The sequence below is a fragment of the Rhagoletis pomonella genome, unplaced genomic scaffold (genome assembly GCF_013731165.1).
Source record: "Rhagoletis pomonella isolate Grant_MI unplaced genomic scaffold, Rhpom_1.0 Rhpom_scaffold_00004, whole genome shotgun sequence".
Taxonomy (NCBI): domain Eukaryota; kingdom Metazoa; phylum Arthropoda; class Insecta; order Diptera; family Tephritidae; genus Rhagoletis; species Rhagoletis pomonella.
In genome coordinates, this window is record NW_023458558.1 from 27,608,314 (window position 1) to 27,625,121 (window position 16,808).

The 16,808-nt window shown below is 33.9% G+C and overlaps 1 protein-coding gene across 1 annotated transcript in view; it reads right to left on the reverse strand.

Moving 5' to 3' along the window:
• Nucleotides 1-2,093: 2,093 nt before the first annotated feature.
• LOC118738181 (major royal jelly protein 1-like) overlaps nt 2,094-16,808 on the reverse strand; it is a 45,334-nt gene continuing 30,619 nt past the window's right edge. Inside the window, exons 3-5 of the mRNA XM_036469105.1 lie at nt 3,401-3,654; nt 3,120-3,307; nt 2,094-3,058 (exon numbers count right to left, since the gene is read on the reverse strand). Of these exons, the coding sequence (XP_036324998.1) occupies nt 2,186-3,058; nt 3,120-3,307; nt 3,401-3,654 (1,315 nt within the window). The 3' untranslated portion in view covers nt 2,094-2,185. The remainder of the gene's footprint in view (nt 3,059-3,119; nt 3,308-3,400; nt 3,655-16,808) is intronic.

Here is a 16,808-nt window from a genome sequence, read left to right on the forward strand (position 1 = left end):
GTGTTCCTGGTTCCTGGATTTATTATAAGACATCAAGTTCACACAGAAAAGTTTCTATAAAATATATCTGCTCCAAAAAGCAGGTTCTTTTTTTTGTCCCACCCGTGACAGAAGAATGGGAAAGTGCTTTTGCTATTTACAGACGAAGCCCTTGCGATTTGGATTGAATAAGTTGGAGGAGAGTAAGTTGCCTTATCTAAAACCTGGATTGGTCACAAGTTTCCTTTTTCCCAACTGACACAAAGTGGAATTAAGTAATAGTGTTGCGGAAGCAGCTTCTTTATATACTATTAAAAGAGACTTTAGGTTAGGTTAGGTTGAAGTGGCTGCCAGTAACCCCACTAGCACACCTAGGTCAGTAATTGCGGACCCGTTGTGATACCACGCATATGGTGCTATCTCTCCTACTCAAACCATCGTGCGAAGTCTGCGAAACTCAAAAATTGCCTTATTCCCACTTTGGCTATGGCTATTAAATAGGTCATTTTTTGAACCCATGAACGTTTGCCTTCTTTTACATAGTGCCGGACATTCGCATAGCAGGTGCATTAATTCTGGCTGTTCTGTGACTAATTCGCTCCTGCCCAGCATGAGAAAACCTTTCGACCATTTCTCGTTCCATTTTGGCCACATAGGTTCCGTAGTTATTACTGCAAGTATTTAAGATATATGTAGATCACGTATAATGATCTTGCAGGTAGCGACCGGCATGCCCAAACCCTTCCAGGGCTGCGGAATTGGAACGGACGTGCCTTCTTTTGCAAGGGTGCACCACCCTTACCAAGTGAAGAGCAGATTGCTCAGCCATCTCGTTTAGAGGTCTATAGCAGTCCGATATGGTTTCTAAGTTGATTGTGGTCGAGTCAAGCGCTTCGAGTGCCGCCTGACTGTGTGAATAGATGAAGATATTGTTACGTATGATTTCCCCTTTACCCAAAGTATCCATCGTCTCCCCCAGCATCAAGGCGACACACGCCACTAATTTTTTTCCAACAATTTTTAATTGCAAAGTATCGTTCACTATTATTCTACAATATCCTGAGTATGGGTAAAAGCTACTAAGGGAATTTCCCTGCCAATACATAAAGGGATTTGTGGCAGTTCGCTGCCTTTTCGGCACTTATAATTAACTACTACTCCCTAATCCTCCTCCTAAAAATTGATCAGCTTGTTCATCGTGAAGGCAGCAGGCACTATGGGAAATGTTCTCGGTTTACATAGTTTTCTACATACATATAAGACGTTGGTACCACGCTACCCAATCAGTTAACAGAGACTTTGTTTTACCATCCAGCCCTGTTAAAATTTTTGTTTGTGTCTAGGCAGTAAATATTTCTAAAAGACATACACGATTATGCAGTCAGCGTGTAAATAAAAAATTGCTTGTTTATAGTGTGACCCATGATCCTTTTCTATCCGGAAACAAGTATGGCCTATCTCGGGTACGGAATATAAGACTCCAATAATTTTATTATCCAGCTTTTGAATACGTAAATGATGTCTGGGCTGTTTTGAGATCCATTGTTTTGGGTGAAATGGAATCAACGAGACCCCTTTGATAATTACTTTCGGCTCTTGAACTTAAGTAGACTGGGTAATGAACTACTACTCTTGAAGAAACTGTTCATATTAACTGTTTCTCCGATCGAAACTTTCTACTCTACACTGTCTCTACTTGGTACTCAAATTTCTAAACCCGACCGACGATGTGATGAGAGAGGTTTGAATATGGATGTAATGAGAAATAGGCAGGCTGCTATGGGCAATTTGAAACGACTCTAACGCTAAGACGTCCCCGTTATCAGATTCTGGGTTACGGGCCGTCATTTTTTAAAGAAAACTATTTTTGTACAACAGAACAAAATAGGTTCCATTTCGGTGAAATAAACATATCAATCATAAAACCGGAAAACCCTTTTCTGATGAATTGATAACCTTGGTTCCTTTTTTTTGAAGTCGGATAAAAAGATATATGTCCGAAATTTATGCTTTAACACCAAAATAATTGAAAATGCGAAATGCTATTTAGTAGTTATGTATGCAGATTAAAGTAATGTTTTATAAAAACTATGATGTTTTACTATTTTGGAACCCTTAAGCTACATTTGTACAAAGGTTAGTTTAAATATATCAAACTATTTAAGTACGTTTACTAAATAAGTAAACTTCTTTTTATCCAATTCAATTAACAGGGTCTACCCAGCAGCAATTCATCAGGACCACACCGCAATATCCGAAAATTAATCTCACTGTAATTAATGCTGCCGGTAAAAGCCTTTTGTATACGATTCGACAGCATCCACACCTCTTCTTTGCCACTTGGATTGGTAATCACTTTCAAACCACTAATAAATTGTAATGTAATTGGATTCTCGGCTAGCAGCAAACGATTTACCGCTACGTATGGCGTCCGAATATTCCAGCCAAAGAGTCCAATAGGCGCATAGTGTCCACACAAAAGTACGCCATTAGAAATCATTGCAGAAGCACCACATTGAATGCCGCGCCTGCCAATCAATATGTGCTTGGAAATAGCCGAGTCTAAACCGGTGCGCCAGAAAGTACTATTGTTGACCACATCTAAAGGAATTGCCACCAAAGCGTCATTTGAAAAGGAATGCAAGTAAAGCCAACGTTCGACGCCGAGTTCGACGCCGAGTTCGCGCGGCGTTACAGTTAGACCTATAGTGCCCTCTAACAGCTCGAAACTTTCACCAGCGATAGTATGGGTGCTAAAATCTGGATCAGGATAGGTGTATTTGTTCTCGATGCGCCACGATTTTCCATTCTGCACATCATAGACGACTATACCAAAACCATTAGAATCGGCCATATAAACGAATGTGCTTTGGCAACGTCCATGCGGTGGTGGATCCAAAACATCCACATACGGCGTGACAAAACGACTGACGCTGCGCTTAAACAGGGCCTCAGCTAGGCGATAGCGATGCAAAAGTTTACTTGTCGCCACATCAATGACAACCACTTGCGGCAAACAGTATTGAATGTTATTTATTTCGCCGCTGTCAAGTATCCACATTCGACCACAAGGGTCAATCTGAAAATGGAGAAAGTTTATGAAGATTTCGAAACGCAAGAACAGTTCAAGAAATACCCACGTGCACGCGACAAACTGAGGTAAGTCCATTGCAATCTCTGCCATGGGACCAATGCCAGTCATAACCGGGGTATGGCTGCAATTCTGTGCCATTAGGCCTTTTCACATTTGTTAGGTAAGCCAACGAGTAGGGCACACCAGTACCAAAGCGTGGAATGGTAACGAAGATCTTTGACCACTTATCACGCGCTGCAATAAGAAATATACGTTAAATGTGCATACACATAAATAATCTAGTTAGGAAAATTCTATTCCAAAATAACTATTTTGTGAACTACTCACGTGAATAATATACATCCACATCAATCGGTAGCGGACTATCTGGATTATAGCGCCCATCGCGTAATGCCGCTTGCCGCTCCATTTCACTCGAAAAGCCGAATTCTAAATTTCTCGCTTCAAACACATTGATAAGATCTTTATATCGGGCGTTCTGATACTGGCTTGGGTGATGAATTGCATAGTTAGAATTGTAGATTTTTTGACAGATGCCGAAGCTAATGGAGACGAGTACAATACATATTTGAAGCAAGTACCTGAAATGGAAATAAATTATTAACAAAAGATGTAAACTTATTTAACCACAGTTAATTAAAAAAAATGACTACTATATTTAATATATGATCTGCTATCGCTTAAAAAATGAAATGAATGAATTAAATGAAATATTTATATATATGCAAATTTCTCATAGAAGCAGGTTTCTTGTTTAGATCAACTTTCTTTAAAACTTTTCTTGTTTCCGTCTTCACTACGGAAATTCTTGCACTTATAAGAAGTTATTTATACCTATGCTCCAATTCGAGCAGATATTTCGCAAGCTGGTTTATCTCTACACATATGGAACCACTTATGACTAAGGAATCGAAATTAATTAAAAATTCTAATGCAATATAAATAAAAATCTCAATTTTCATAAAGCTTACATTTCTTCTAATAATTGCACAAAAAAACCGCGCAAATAATGTTCACCACAGGCACCGTTAAAGCGTACTAAATCTAATATTCCAATTATTTTACTTTGCAGCGGAATATTTTTTTAAGAGAAACAGGAATTCCTCTTTCGTTATAAATTTTAATAGGCATTACTTTTTCTCGTATCTTTATTATCATTTTTTCTTATTTTATGAATGTAAACACGTGCACGTACAATTTCGGATGCATGAATGTAGGCTAATTTTGGTAAATAACAGGTTTAATCTCGTCACTTTGTTGCTGCAATTTGTGTGTTAACTCTCCGTCAGACACATGTTTCGATTGGCACATTCGGTACGCATGAGTCTGGCTGGACCCACATGCAAATTGTATGAATTTATATAGAAATTATGTGCAACATTTGTTCAGTTAAACTTATTTATTGTAAGTTATTCAAATATTTACTTAATTTAAAGGTTTTTTTTTTATTTTATTATTTAAATAGCTTTTTTAATAATAAGCGGATTGCTTTGAAATTTTCAAAAATTTTTCCTTATTATCTGAGATATAAAGCCCAGTAAATAGAAAAATTAACAAGTGATTCACAGCAAAAACGCAAGGCAACTATCTTCACTCAGTTTTGAACTTTTAGGAAGTATATATCAAGAGGATTATGGAGACTCCTTTGCTTTTAATAGCGATTTTCATACGTCCGGGAATGCTCTCTACTGAGTTTTCTATGATTTCGCTTGGAATATTACCCCATTATAATTTTGCTCACCTCCAAAGCTCTTTCATGTTACTGGAGCTCGCTTGTGCTATGCTAATCCTCTCTTGACCACAGCGCTCAATTTTTCGATAGCTTTGAGGTCTGGGATTTATGCTGGCCACCATGTTAGATTTTTTTCTTGGCATGGTGTTTTTGAAGATGTTAATAAGGTCTTTCCCAAAAATATGCCTTCTTATCGCTTTGGAAATAATTAATTTTCGTTCCATCGGACCATATTACCCCTCTTCAGTTAAAAAGCTCGAATTCTCGTGACTTTTACAAAATTTAAGTGGCAGCTTAATGGCTTGGGATGTTTTGCTTGCTGGCATTTGGTGTCTTGGGGTAATATAAAAGGTATAATGAACATATCCTCCAAACAAATTGCCGGACCATCGAAAAATTGAGCGCTGTGGTCAAAAGAGGATTAGCATAGCACAAGCGAGCTCCGAGTAACATCATTTTAGGTAACAAGTAATTTTTTGCAAAAAAAACCGACTTCAATTCTCATATAAAAAAATAGATATATATACTAGTGAACCCGCATGACGTCAAAACGCCAACATTTAATTAAACTTTTTAAACAGGTGAAACCCTATTAAATAACCTCTAAAAATATTCCTAATGATTAATCTAAGCCATTTCTCCCCCAATATCCCCCAATAATTTCTTGAAAATCTTTCATTTGACATCCATCGCTCATATTTCATATAACTTATACCCAATAGTTCAATTAAATAGGTGGCAACCCTATTCAAAATATTTCCAAACTACTACCTTCTTAAACCTCTTTTATATGACATCCATATAGCGATACCTTATTCACTTACCAAATTCCTTTACATAATTAAAATTGAATACATTTTTTTTTACATGTGGCAACCCTCCTATACGTAGTTAAGTTATAAAGCCTTTTCAAAACCACTTCGATTGCTACCCATATTTAATAATGGATTTAACTTATTAATTAATTTGAGCTTAATTTCTTAACAGGTGGCAACTTTTTACGAAAAAGTAAAACCTTCTTGAAAATCCACACGCTAAGCCCTTTAATTTGGTACCTCACTTTTGAAAATCAAACGGACGGTGCGGATCTGAGGGCATTGATTAGTAAATAACTTGAGTATAATTATTTAACAGGTGGCAACCCCTTTCGAAAAAATAAAACCAGTTTGCACATCTACAGGCCAAGCGCTTTAATTTGACACCCCGAACGGTGCAGATCTTTTACGCTGCACAAAAAATGCCTTCGCATATTATATACATAGATATATCTCATGATCCACTGATCGGATCTTAACCAAATTAGTATGGGACCACCTCCGAGATACTACCTTTCCGATGCAAAAATAATTATCGGTTGACGGTAGTAAAGTTGACGGTCGGAAAGTTATGCGGTAACATACATATAAAAAAAATAAATATATATATTCCGACGAACTGATAACCTCCTCCTTTTTTGGTAGTCGGTTAAAAATGCAAATCATCTCTTGCCATGATAGTTCAAAAATTCAAAAGAACACTTTGAAAAACGGTTGCATTCTTTCATTTTAGGTAAAAATTACATAGGAATATATGTGGGTCCAGCCAGACCTATGTGTTACGAATGTGATGTATTAATCAACATCTCTATATATCTAGCTTTATATATATGATACCAACACGATTTTTTACAGATTGGTAATTCACTAAACTTTAGTAAGCTACCTGAAATTTCAAGCCTCTAGCTATATTTAAAGTACCCTTTTTTGTAATTTGAAAATGGAAAAGGCCTGGCTGGACTCATGTGTCAGACGAAGGGTTAATTGTTTATGGAGCAGCCGCTTCATAGTATTTATAGTACATACACACGTACATGCATATTAACATTCATTTTGTAAACGCTAATCATTCAAAAGTTTTTGATAGTCAGTTTGGTTTACGAAATTAAAAATGATTGATACTTTTAAGCAGTTGAGAGTTCATAATGAGATTAATTGAAAGTATTAATGCCAAGAAAGCCTTGCATTCCTTTACAAAAGATTTTGTGTTTTTTTTTTTGGACTAACACATTTTTGTTCGCTTTGCATATCTCAGATGGAGTATCGCTAATGAATTGTAAGCAAACCAGGTTTTATTGATAAACATGTGTACATTAGGGTGGTCCAAATCAAAGTGAAGTTGGAATTGCAATGCTCTTGCCCTTAGCATTGTTCTATACGGAAAAAAACGAGACATATATTTTTATATCCGAGCGTACTTGTGCACAGGGATATTACAACTTTGTTCGCTTAACGGTTGTTTTCAACGGCCAAAACGAATCGAAATAAATATAGACAAATGTATATATAAATGCTCAGAAATCGATTAAGCCATTTCTGTTCGCCCGTCCGTCTGTCCATCTGCCCGTGTAAACGATAACTCGAGCAAAAATTGAGATATCTCATCGAAATTTTTTTGTTATGAAAATTTTGGAAAATGGGCGTAACCCCGCGGATTTATCATAAAATACTGTATCTCAGTAGTCGTTTCACCAATCCTTACATCTGATCTGATGAGACATCTGTTGACAACAATCTTCGACATCGGGCAATAACCACGCCTAACTCCCTTATAACCGTAATTTACAGACATACGAAAACTGCGCTAAATTAGTAACTATTTAAGCTGATTCACTCAAAGTCGATGTAGGTAATGTCCTCTTAGCAGAAAATGATATTTAAAGAAATTTTGAAAAATGGGCATGGCAACGCCCACTTACACCTACACATATGTGTATCTCGGTAACAGGTTTATCAATTTCTACCAAAGTCAGTGTACTTAATAAACTTGATACGGAAAAGCAATTCGTTGAAAATAATTCAAATGGCACTCAAATTGCACCCGCTTCCCGTATAACGGTAAATTTGAGAAATACCAAAACTCTGAAATTTTAATAACTGAGGAAACTAATTTACTCCAATTAATGATATTTGATACCTGCGCCGCGTGCATAAAATTGGGTTTCGCCCGAATTCATACTTTTTTACTTCTTTTAATTTGAAATCAAAAAATATTTAGATGTCGCTCAAAGCGCTCAAAGTTTTCCATGTATTTTTTATGAAAAAAAAAACCAATTTTTCGTAGAAATGGTATAAACAAATAATTTTTATTAAGACCCCTAAAAACCTCAGAAAATACAATGGGGGACCCATAACAAATGTTTTGTATTAAAACAAAGGTAAAATAAATAATTGGATATTATTATTGGTAGTCTCCTGAAGAGAAAAAAAATTCTAACATCGACAAATATTGATTTTCAAGCATCCTATACTATTTCTACAAAATTTTTGTTCCCATATAAAAAAAAATATGGAAAAATTTTAGCGGTTTAAGCCAACTCCAACTATTTTTTGATTTCAAATTAAAAAAAGTAAAGTTTTTTCGATATAGCACTTCTAGGGGTGTGAGCTTTAAAACTCCGATTTTACATTTTCACATATATTTTTGGACCACCCTAGTGTACATTCATACATATGTACATATATTTTTTCATTACAGCGTGAAGTCAATGTACCAAGTATGCACATACATATGTTTGTGTATATGAGCAAATCTTACGAGAAGGGTCACTCGCTTCTGTCGGCTGAAAAAAACGCTAAAGCATACTTTTTGCATTTATTTCAAGCAGTGGAGTTCCAGAAACAAGTACAATAAAAAATAAATCAAGTATTTAAACAATTTTAGTCTTAAAACTTTTATGTAGGCGAAAAGTTCCGAAATTACTAATTTTTTTGTCATTGTCACACGAAAAAATCGTAATGGTTTTTTTTAATAACTTTAGTAAGTTTTTAAATGGAACGTAAATATTAGAGACCATTGACGTTGGCATCAAATACAACATATCTGTGAAGTTTCAAAAGTACACCACGAAAAAAATGGTCCCATGCAGAATATCGGTCACAGCTATTTTGTTATTATTGAAATTTTACGATTTTTTTTATTATAATAATTTAAGTTACTTCAAAATGTTAAAATTAAACGATGAAAGTGTTTTGTTGCCAAAACGAACAAATCTAGTGTAATAAAATTAATGAAACTAAGACTCCATTTTAACCACTTTTTATTGTTTTTTATTCTTTTTTTTAATTTTTATTCTTTTTTTTTAATTTTTATTTTTTTATTATTTTTTTATATGTATAAGAAGAAAATAATATAAAATATATATATATATATATATATATATATATAATAAACGCCAATATTTAAATACTTTTTACCCGACTTTCAAAAAAGGAGGAGGTATTCGTCGGAATATTTTATTTATTTTTTATGTATGTTACCGCATAACTTTGGACCACGTCAACCGATTTCGATAATTCGGTCGGTATTTCGCATCGGAAAGGTAGTGTCTCAGAGGTGGTCCCATACTAATCTGGTTAAGATCCGATCTGTAGATCATGAGATATATATATATATATATATATTTTGTTTTTGTATGAGAGTTGAAGTCGGTTTTTTTAATAATATGGCTTTTAAGTTAAGGCATACGAGGCGTATACTTTACATACGCAACTACGGGTATGAATGGTTAATTTTTACTTTTTTAGTGTAAACATTTTTTAAGTTTTCATTTCAATACAATTTCGCGATGGAATCTTGTAATTTATACAAAACTGAAGATAATGCATTTTATAAGATAGGTGGACCACCATTTTCGACCAAAACACGTTTTTGTCTAAAAATGTAATAACTCGTGAGACCTGCTCTCTTTACATTTCTGATGGGTATTTGCAATCCCAACAACATTTCGCCAAAAAGTAAATGCGTACATACTTAGAAACATTTAAAAACGTGCAATAAAGAAGCGCATGCATATCAATTTATACATACATATATAATAGAGGTCATATGTACATACATATATAAGAACTTGTTGAAATAATATTTTCGTATTTTAAAATACTTAACGCTGTTATGAATTTACGAACGAATGCAAAATTTCATTTGGAGCTATTTTATTCAAAAATAATAAACTAAAAGTATTGCACGCGCGAATAAGTTGGCAAATATGAACGAAATATTAACTTTCATTTTATTCCCATTTGTATGCACATACATACATACATACATATAATTTACACATGGCTCATTCCGCGGCAATCGTAACTGAAAGCGACAAGTGCTGTGACTACATCCAGCTTTCATAACTATAACCATATACACCAATGGCCGAAATAATATAAAAGCGTTATTGTGACCAGTTTTTACTAGATTTCTTTTGATTGTTACACCTTTATCATTGCCATTTCATATCTAAGAGAAACCATATAAGTTTATATTCCAAACTTGTGCAAAAATATAAACATTCTGAATATTTGTATTAAAATTTAGAATCTTTTTCAGCATGCAATTTTGTAACACATTAAATTTTAGTACAACAAACAAAACAAATAAACAGAAGAAATATAGCCAAAGCTGGTCAAAATAAGGCGTTTCTATTATATTGACCATGAGTGTATGTAGTCGGAACTTTTGAGAGACCACAACCTGTAACCGCCACACAAGTTTTATTTTTGTAGTGCCTTTTTGTCCTACGAGAAAAATATAAAATCAGTGACAAGCAAAAAAAAATTATATTAAACCTCGCCATGCCGAAATATTTTTCCGGTTTTTCCCATTTCATCGCTCATTAACCCGTGACCTTGTTTAGACTGCCTATTTCGTTAAAAAAAAATAAATCTGTTTTTCGCAGTGTAAGTATATATCGATACCAAACTTCTTTCTTCGTCGTTCTATTATTAAATTCACTAAGGTTTTAGACATTTATTTTGCTTATGTTTTCTTTTTTGCATTCAATTTGTTATTCTTTCGTTAATTTTATTTTCTCTTTGTTATATTTTACTTTTCTTTTTAAGAAACATTTTTTTCTTCATTTAATTTTTAAGATCTTATTAAATTTTTTTTATATTGTTTGTTTTTTTTTATATTTTTTTAATAAAAAATATTTTTTTTTGTCTTTCGAGAGACTGTGGTGAGTTGAAAGACAGTTGCCAGAATTGCCCTGATAATCAGTCAACTGCTCACATATGTATATGAGTCATTTTAAATTTTAATCAAATGTAACACCCGTCATAGATATGTATGTATGTATGTACGTATGTATTTGTTTCCTGAGGCAGGGTTAGCGCAAAATCCATTTCCGGGTGAGCCAATAGCTTTGTGTATGTAGTGTGACTCTAGTTACACCCAGTACTTTGTGGCAATTAATACAGTTATGCTTATTTACACTACGCACTGTAAACAATGAAAGCTGCAAAAATGCCCGTACCAAGGTAAAAGTACGAACAGCAACAAAAACTATAGCAATAACTAAAACCAGTATGTAAATATAGTGTAACAACAATAAAATTACAATAAATTACAATATGCTGCATTTTAATGCTAGTGTAGCATGCAATTTGCTGGGGCTGGCATTGTTTGCACTTTGTCCCTTTTACATGAATGCATTTTGTTGCAACATTTTGTCACAAAGAATCGAAAATAATGCATATGTATTCATAGCTATATGTAGACCTTTATACATTCGTGTGTATGTATGTATAATTAAATAGTTGACAAATAAGAACAACAATGCTAATAATAACAATAATATCAAATAAACTCTTAGGGCGTATTCACTAGATTGCACTGCATAACTGAAGTGGATGTACACACAAACATACATATGTATTATGTACCGCGAAAAATATACATACCTATATATGTATGTGAGTACATTCAAGTATTTGTTTACCATTTTATGTACAAAACTATTACGAGAGGCGATAGCAGTCGCAACTGTGTGCATACGATTGCATATAATATATACATTTGCATGAACATAGGATGCGCCATTGTCAGTTGGTATTGTTGCAACCATAAATTAATTACTAGAAAGTAGATTTTTTAATGCTTAATAGCGATTAAAATTTGCGAAAAATTTCCAAGAGAAAAACAGGGAATAACTTTCGATGATACGAAAGACGATTGTTCTTCCGACGTACAGTGGCTCAAAACTGGGATTTGGTGATCACAGTTCACTGGAGTCTTCATTTTTCACTCAATTCGGTGAATTTTTTTATGAAATCTTATAAAATTTGAAAGAGGCCAGTTAAGCCCGATTTTTATACCCGAGCGAATTTTGTTCACATAACGGTTGTTTGTGACAGGCAAAACGAGTCGGGATAGATATAGACAAACGTATACATAAATGATCAGAATGAAAAGCGAAATCGATTAAGCAATGATAACTGGAGTGAAAATTTAGATATCTTAACGAAACTTGGTTAATTTACTTCTTTCGGGCGTAGGACGGATGGTATTGAAAATAGGCAAAATCGGAAAATAATTACACCTACCTCCCATATAACGGTAATTTTCAGAAATAAGATTATTCACTCCAAATTGATATTTACAATAATTTTTAGGCACGCCAACTTATGATTACATGTGTATATTTTGGTAACCGTTTCGAGTTACAAACTGAAAATCTAAATATATTTACATACATATGTATGTACATAATTTAGAGAAAGTCGAAGAGATGTGGTTTAAGGTCTAGATACACATTTTAAATCAAATAAAAGCTAAGCTTACGTTTTTGAGAATTAAAATATTTACATAAGTTCTAAACATGAAAAATTGTTCAGTTTTTAACTCATTAAAAATTTGATTTCAGGTATCCCTAGTCTATTGGCCTATCCTTAATAAATCAGCTGCACTTACGCAACTCCAAAAATGGTAGAAAGTAATGCGGTGTTATGTATAAGCAGGGCTCTATGTTCTTCACCAACTGGAGCTCTAAATACGATTCTGATTATACCTCCGCTGTAACTGCTCGAGAGATATCCGTTATTGCAGCCCTAGGGCTCAGGATAGCAGGAATCACGGCACGTCGGACCACTCCGTTTAGGAACTATTGCGCCCATACCGATACCGACAGATACTGATTACTGCATTCCATCTACTACTTTTACCAAAAACCACAAAATTACGATACCTACTCGACAATGTAGGCGGATTTCATCATTCGCTATCGCTAAATTGAATCTTGGGCTTGGACTTGGGCGAGCCTAAGATATGGAGCAAAAATTGTCAAATATAACACAGATTATTTTCAGAGGATAATCAACCATATTCTTGCTATTACCAATCAAAATTCTAAAAAAGCGGATTTTCGATCCACATTAATGTCCATGGTTTCATTGTAACAATTCGTATAAAAACTTGTTTGAATTTCAATTATTGTGCACAATAATTAAGATATGTATACAAGCAAATAAATTGATTACTACAAAATAAAATTATTACCACTTCATGGTCATTTGTTATGTATTCAAAAATTAATTAATTATATCGAGTGTGAGCTATACTGTAAAATGCATAATACATACATATTTTGGTTGTCAATATACGCTTGAAAATATTGAAGAAATAAATATGTATTTATTTGATGAATAAAGTATATAAATATTATATAAATTTTATTAACAACGAACTAACGAATTTATGGCCTTAAAAGGACCTATTTACTGTAAAAAAAAAATTGTTTTTATTAAAAATTTTATATGTAACTAATGAACCGTTTTAGACGCAAATTTTGTTCTCGACATATTCTTGTAGGCCTGAATTTGGTTATCTAGAAGCAATTTAGAGTCTTAAATATTTTATTGATTTTGCTATTTATGAATAATTAACCAGAATAAATATTAATAATAATAATAAATATTAATTAATAAATTGATTAAAACTCTCTCTTCTCTGACAAATCTAATTTAGAATCAACATTTTCTACACATTTTGCACCATTTTAGAGTAACTTTTTTATTAAGCATGAATATTTAACCCTCTAGTAGGCCAATTTTTGTATGAGTTGAAAAATTCAGGAATTCAGGTGATTTTAGCACGAGAAATCCAAAAATGATGTCCGTTTCGATCTGTGACAGTAAGTTTTTCCTACAGGGGAGAAAAACCAAGACCGTCTGGAGACGGGCTCGCCGATATACTTTGACGTATTTTCAGCTTTCTCTTACACAATGTTGACCCACGAACCGGCAATCCCGTCTGCAGACGGTCAAAAATGTAAACAGGGTTTTTATATGTCGGCAAGCCGGTCTGTGTTCGAAAGCAATTTTCTCCATTTCGAATGGTGACATAATTATAAAACTTGTATCAAAATACTGTGTTTTTAACTACGAAACCCACTGAATTTTTTTGTATCAAAAAATGTTTCAAAAGAAACAATTTCTTTAATTAAGAAATTACTTAATAGCAAGAAATAATTAATTTTAACCGAGTCTTTCACAATCTGTGATTCAACTGCCGATTAAAATAAAACGGATTGACGCAACGGATTAAAATTTACACCGTCGTAAACCTACGCTTTTTCTAAAGATTTTGCTTTTCGAATATAGAAAAAAATTATTATAGGTGCAGTAAATACGTGTTTAGTTAACGACCGTCTGCAGGCGGTTCAGCCTACTGCGTTTCTCGACTTTCATATGTCTAGACTCTAGACCATCAACTTTCGAGCCATTTTTTAGAAAATTCAATGCCCTACAAGTATATGTACAATTTTTTTCTCAAACGGTTCAATAGATACATATAACATTTTTGATGAAAACCAATTCTTGTATATTGTTATTTACATGGAAAATTCCAAATGCCCACCGACACCTCTTAAAATTGGAAATAAAATTTTTGCAAATGGGAGACTTTTCTTTTCAGTGAATGTGTCCTTTTAATGCCATAAATTCGTTGGGTTAGTTAGTTTTGATCACCCTAATGTACATATTTACATATTAAGTACATATCTAGATTTAAGTAGCAATGTTATCATATAAATTTTCTGTAACTTTAAGTTTGAGCAGAAATACGTACGAAACATTTTTAACAAATAATTAATTAATTAATATTGTTAGGGTTTGAAGGCAATGCATTAGAAAAATTCGGGGAGTTATGAATGAAAGTTTTCTAGAAATAAACCGACTGCTGAGTGGAAGATTGACCTATCTGGGCAGCCAGTTCGAAAACGCCTTATCTCAAATAACTTTTGAAGAATGCCCTATTTCAAAATTTTATTAAAAAACACCCAACTCAGAACTCGATTCAAAAACACCCTATCTCACTGTAGGCCGGTTTTTAAATCGGCTGCTGAGATAGGGCGTTTTTGAAATGAACTCTAAAAAGTTTTTTGCGACAGGGTGTTGTCGAACTGGCTGCCGCGATAGGTCGATCTTCCACTCAGCAGTCGAAATCATTTCTAACTGTAAACCTTTATGTACGTCTTTTTTTTTTTAGATAGAGACTTGAAACTTCAAACTTTGCTCAGAACCAGATAACAATGTAACATATAAAATAAATTAATCTGCTAGGTGACGGAAGGGTCGAAATATTTTAAAAACCTATTTTTTGGTCCGATTTCGCTCATATTTCACGGTGTCTTTGAAGCAGACTCAACTGAATCGGTCTTGGAACGATGGTATTTCCGATTAGACTATTTTGGGGGAGTGGTCCTGAGTTAGAATATGTGAAGTTCAAAATTGTGGCAAGTGCAAGTGGTAAGGTCATTTCCGTGCTAGTCAAAACGACCGTCAGTCTGGCTTAATGTGAAACATTGAAAAGTTCCGAAGTCAACACGTGTTGTCTTAATGCTGTCATCTCAATGATTTTCCCATGGTTAATCAAACATTTTGAGCTCGAAATTGTACAGCGACCTTCAAATAGATTCGGGGTTATTTACAACAGGGGAAAATCAGAAATCAACAGAAGACGATTTTCTTGCATACAGCCAATACGCTATATAATATCTTTTTACAATAAGAAAGTCGAAATTTGTGTACTCTGTACGGTGAGAATGCTGTGAGTAAATGCCGGAGCCAGGAGTGGTTTGCTCGATTCCGTTGCGGAAATTTTGTGTTATAATTTGTACCTCCCTCTCTTCGGACATACACTGGAAAAGTCAACGAAATAATGCAAATGGTTTGCCAGAACCGAAACCTAAGCTATAAGAAGATATCACAGATTCAACTAGATCTAGGTCCTTGGGAATGTGGATTGTGCGAATTCCTAATTCCTTAAGCCGATAGTCACTTTCCTTAAAAATTTTGAAATCAAGTTTCTCCATAATAGTTTCTCCGTACGCTCGAGAGCCCTCCTTTTTACAGATGGCTGGAACGGATGTCGCAAAAAAATTGTTTAACTGAATGATTTAGGAAGGGTTTTCCCAAAGTGAGGCTTGCAGAATAGAACAGACACCTATAAGGGATCTTAGATCTGTGACTATTGCATCTAGCCAGATAAGGTCGGACAAAAAACATTTAAAAATAAAAGCGTTTTTTACATGAGAGGATTTTTTTAAACAGTTTTCCAATGAAATAAAGGAGTTCCTTAATTTATGTGTACCGTTGTACACCCCGAGATAAAATGATATGACTAACAAAGCCAAGCAAATCCAAATTTCTCACTTTTTAAAAAAACTAGAGGAATTCAAAAATTTGCACGACAACAAAATTTTACTTCAAAGAGTTTGAGCCTGCCTAATAAAAGATGCCAAATACAAATATTTGAGACAGTTTGCAGTCGCATTGCAGTTTTTTTTTTTTTGCTTCATCTAATATGCATGTAGGTACAGTTGCGGTGAAAATAATAGAACCAAATTCAAAGTGATATTGACGACAAATCATGTTCATTTGTTCAATAATTCTCCTTTAAAATATAGCTCGACCTATAAGGGAAACCACATAAGTAGAAATTTCAAAGCTTACACAAAGTTAACAAAAATTAATACAATTTCAAAAAATTCCATCAAAACTAAACTCTTTTTCAGAGTGTAACGCATCAACAAATTTATTTTTATATGGAACGAAATTGGGAAAGCCAACCCTCGGCAAAAAATAATTCAAGAAAATCAACAGTATTCTTTGGACGACTTGAAACTAACACTAATTCTACATAAAAAGTTTGAAATTTTGATGAAATTTCCCTTTGAATCGTGTTCTGTTCTTAGAT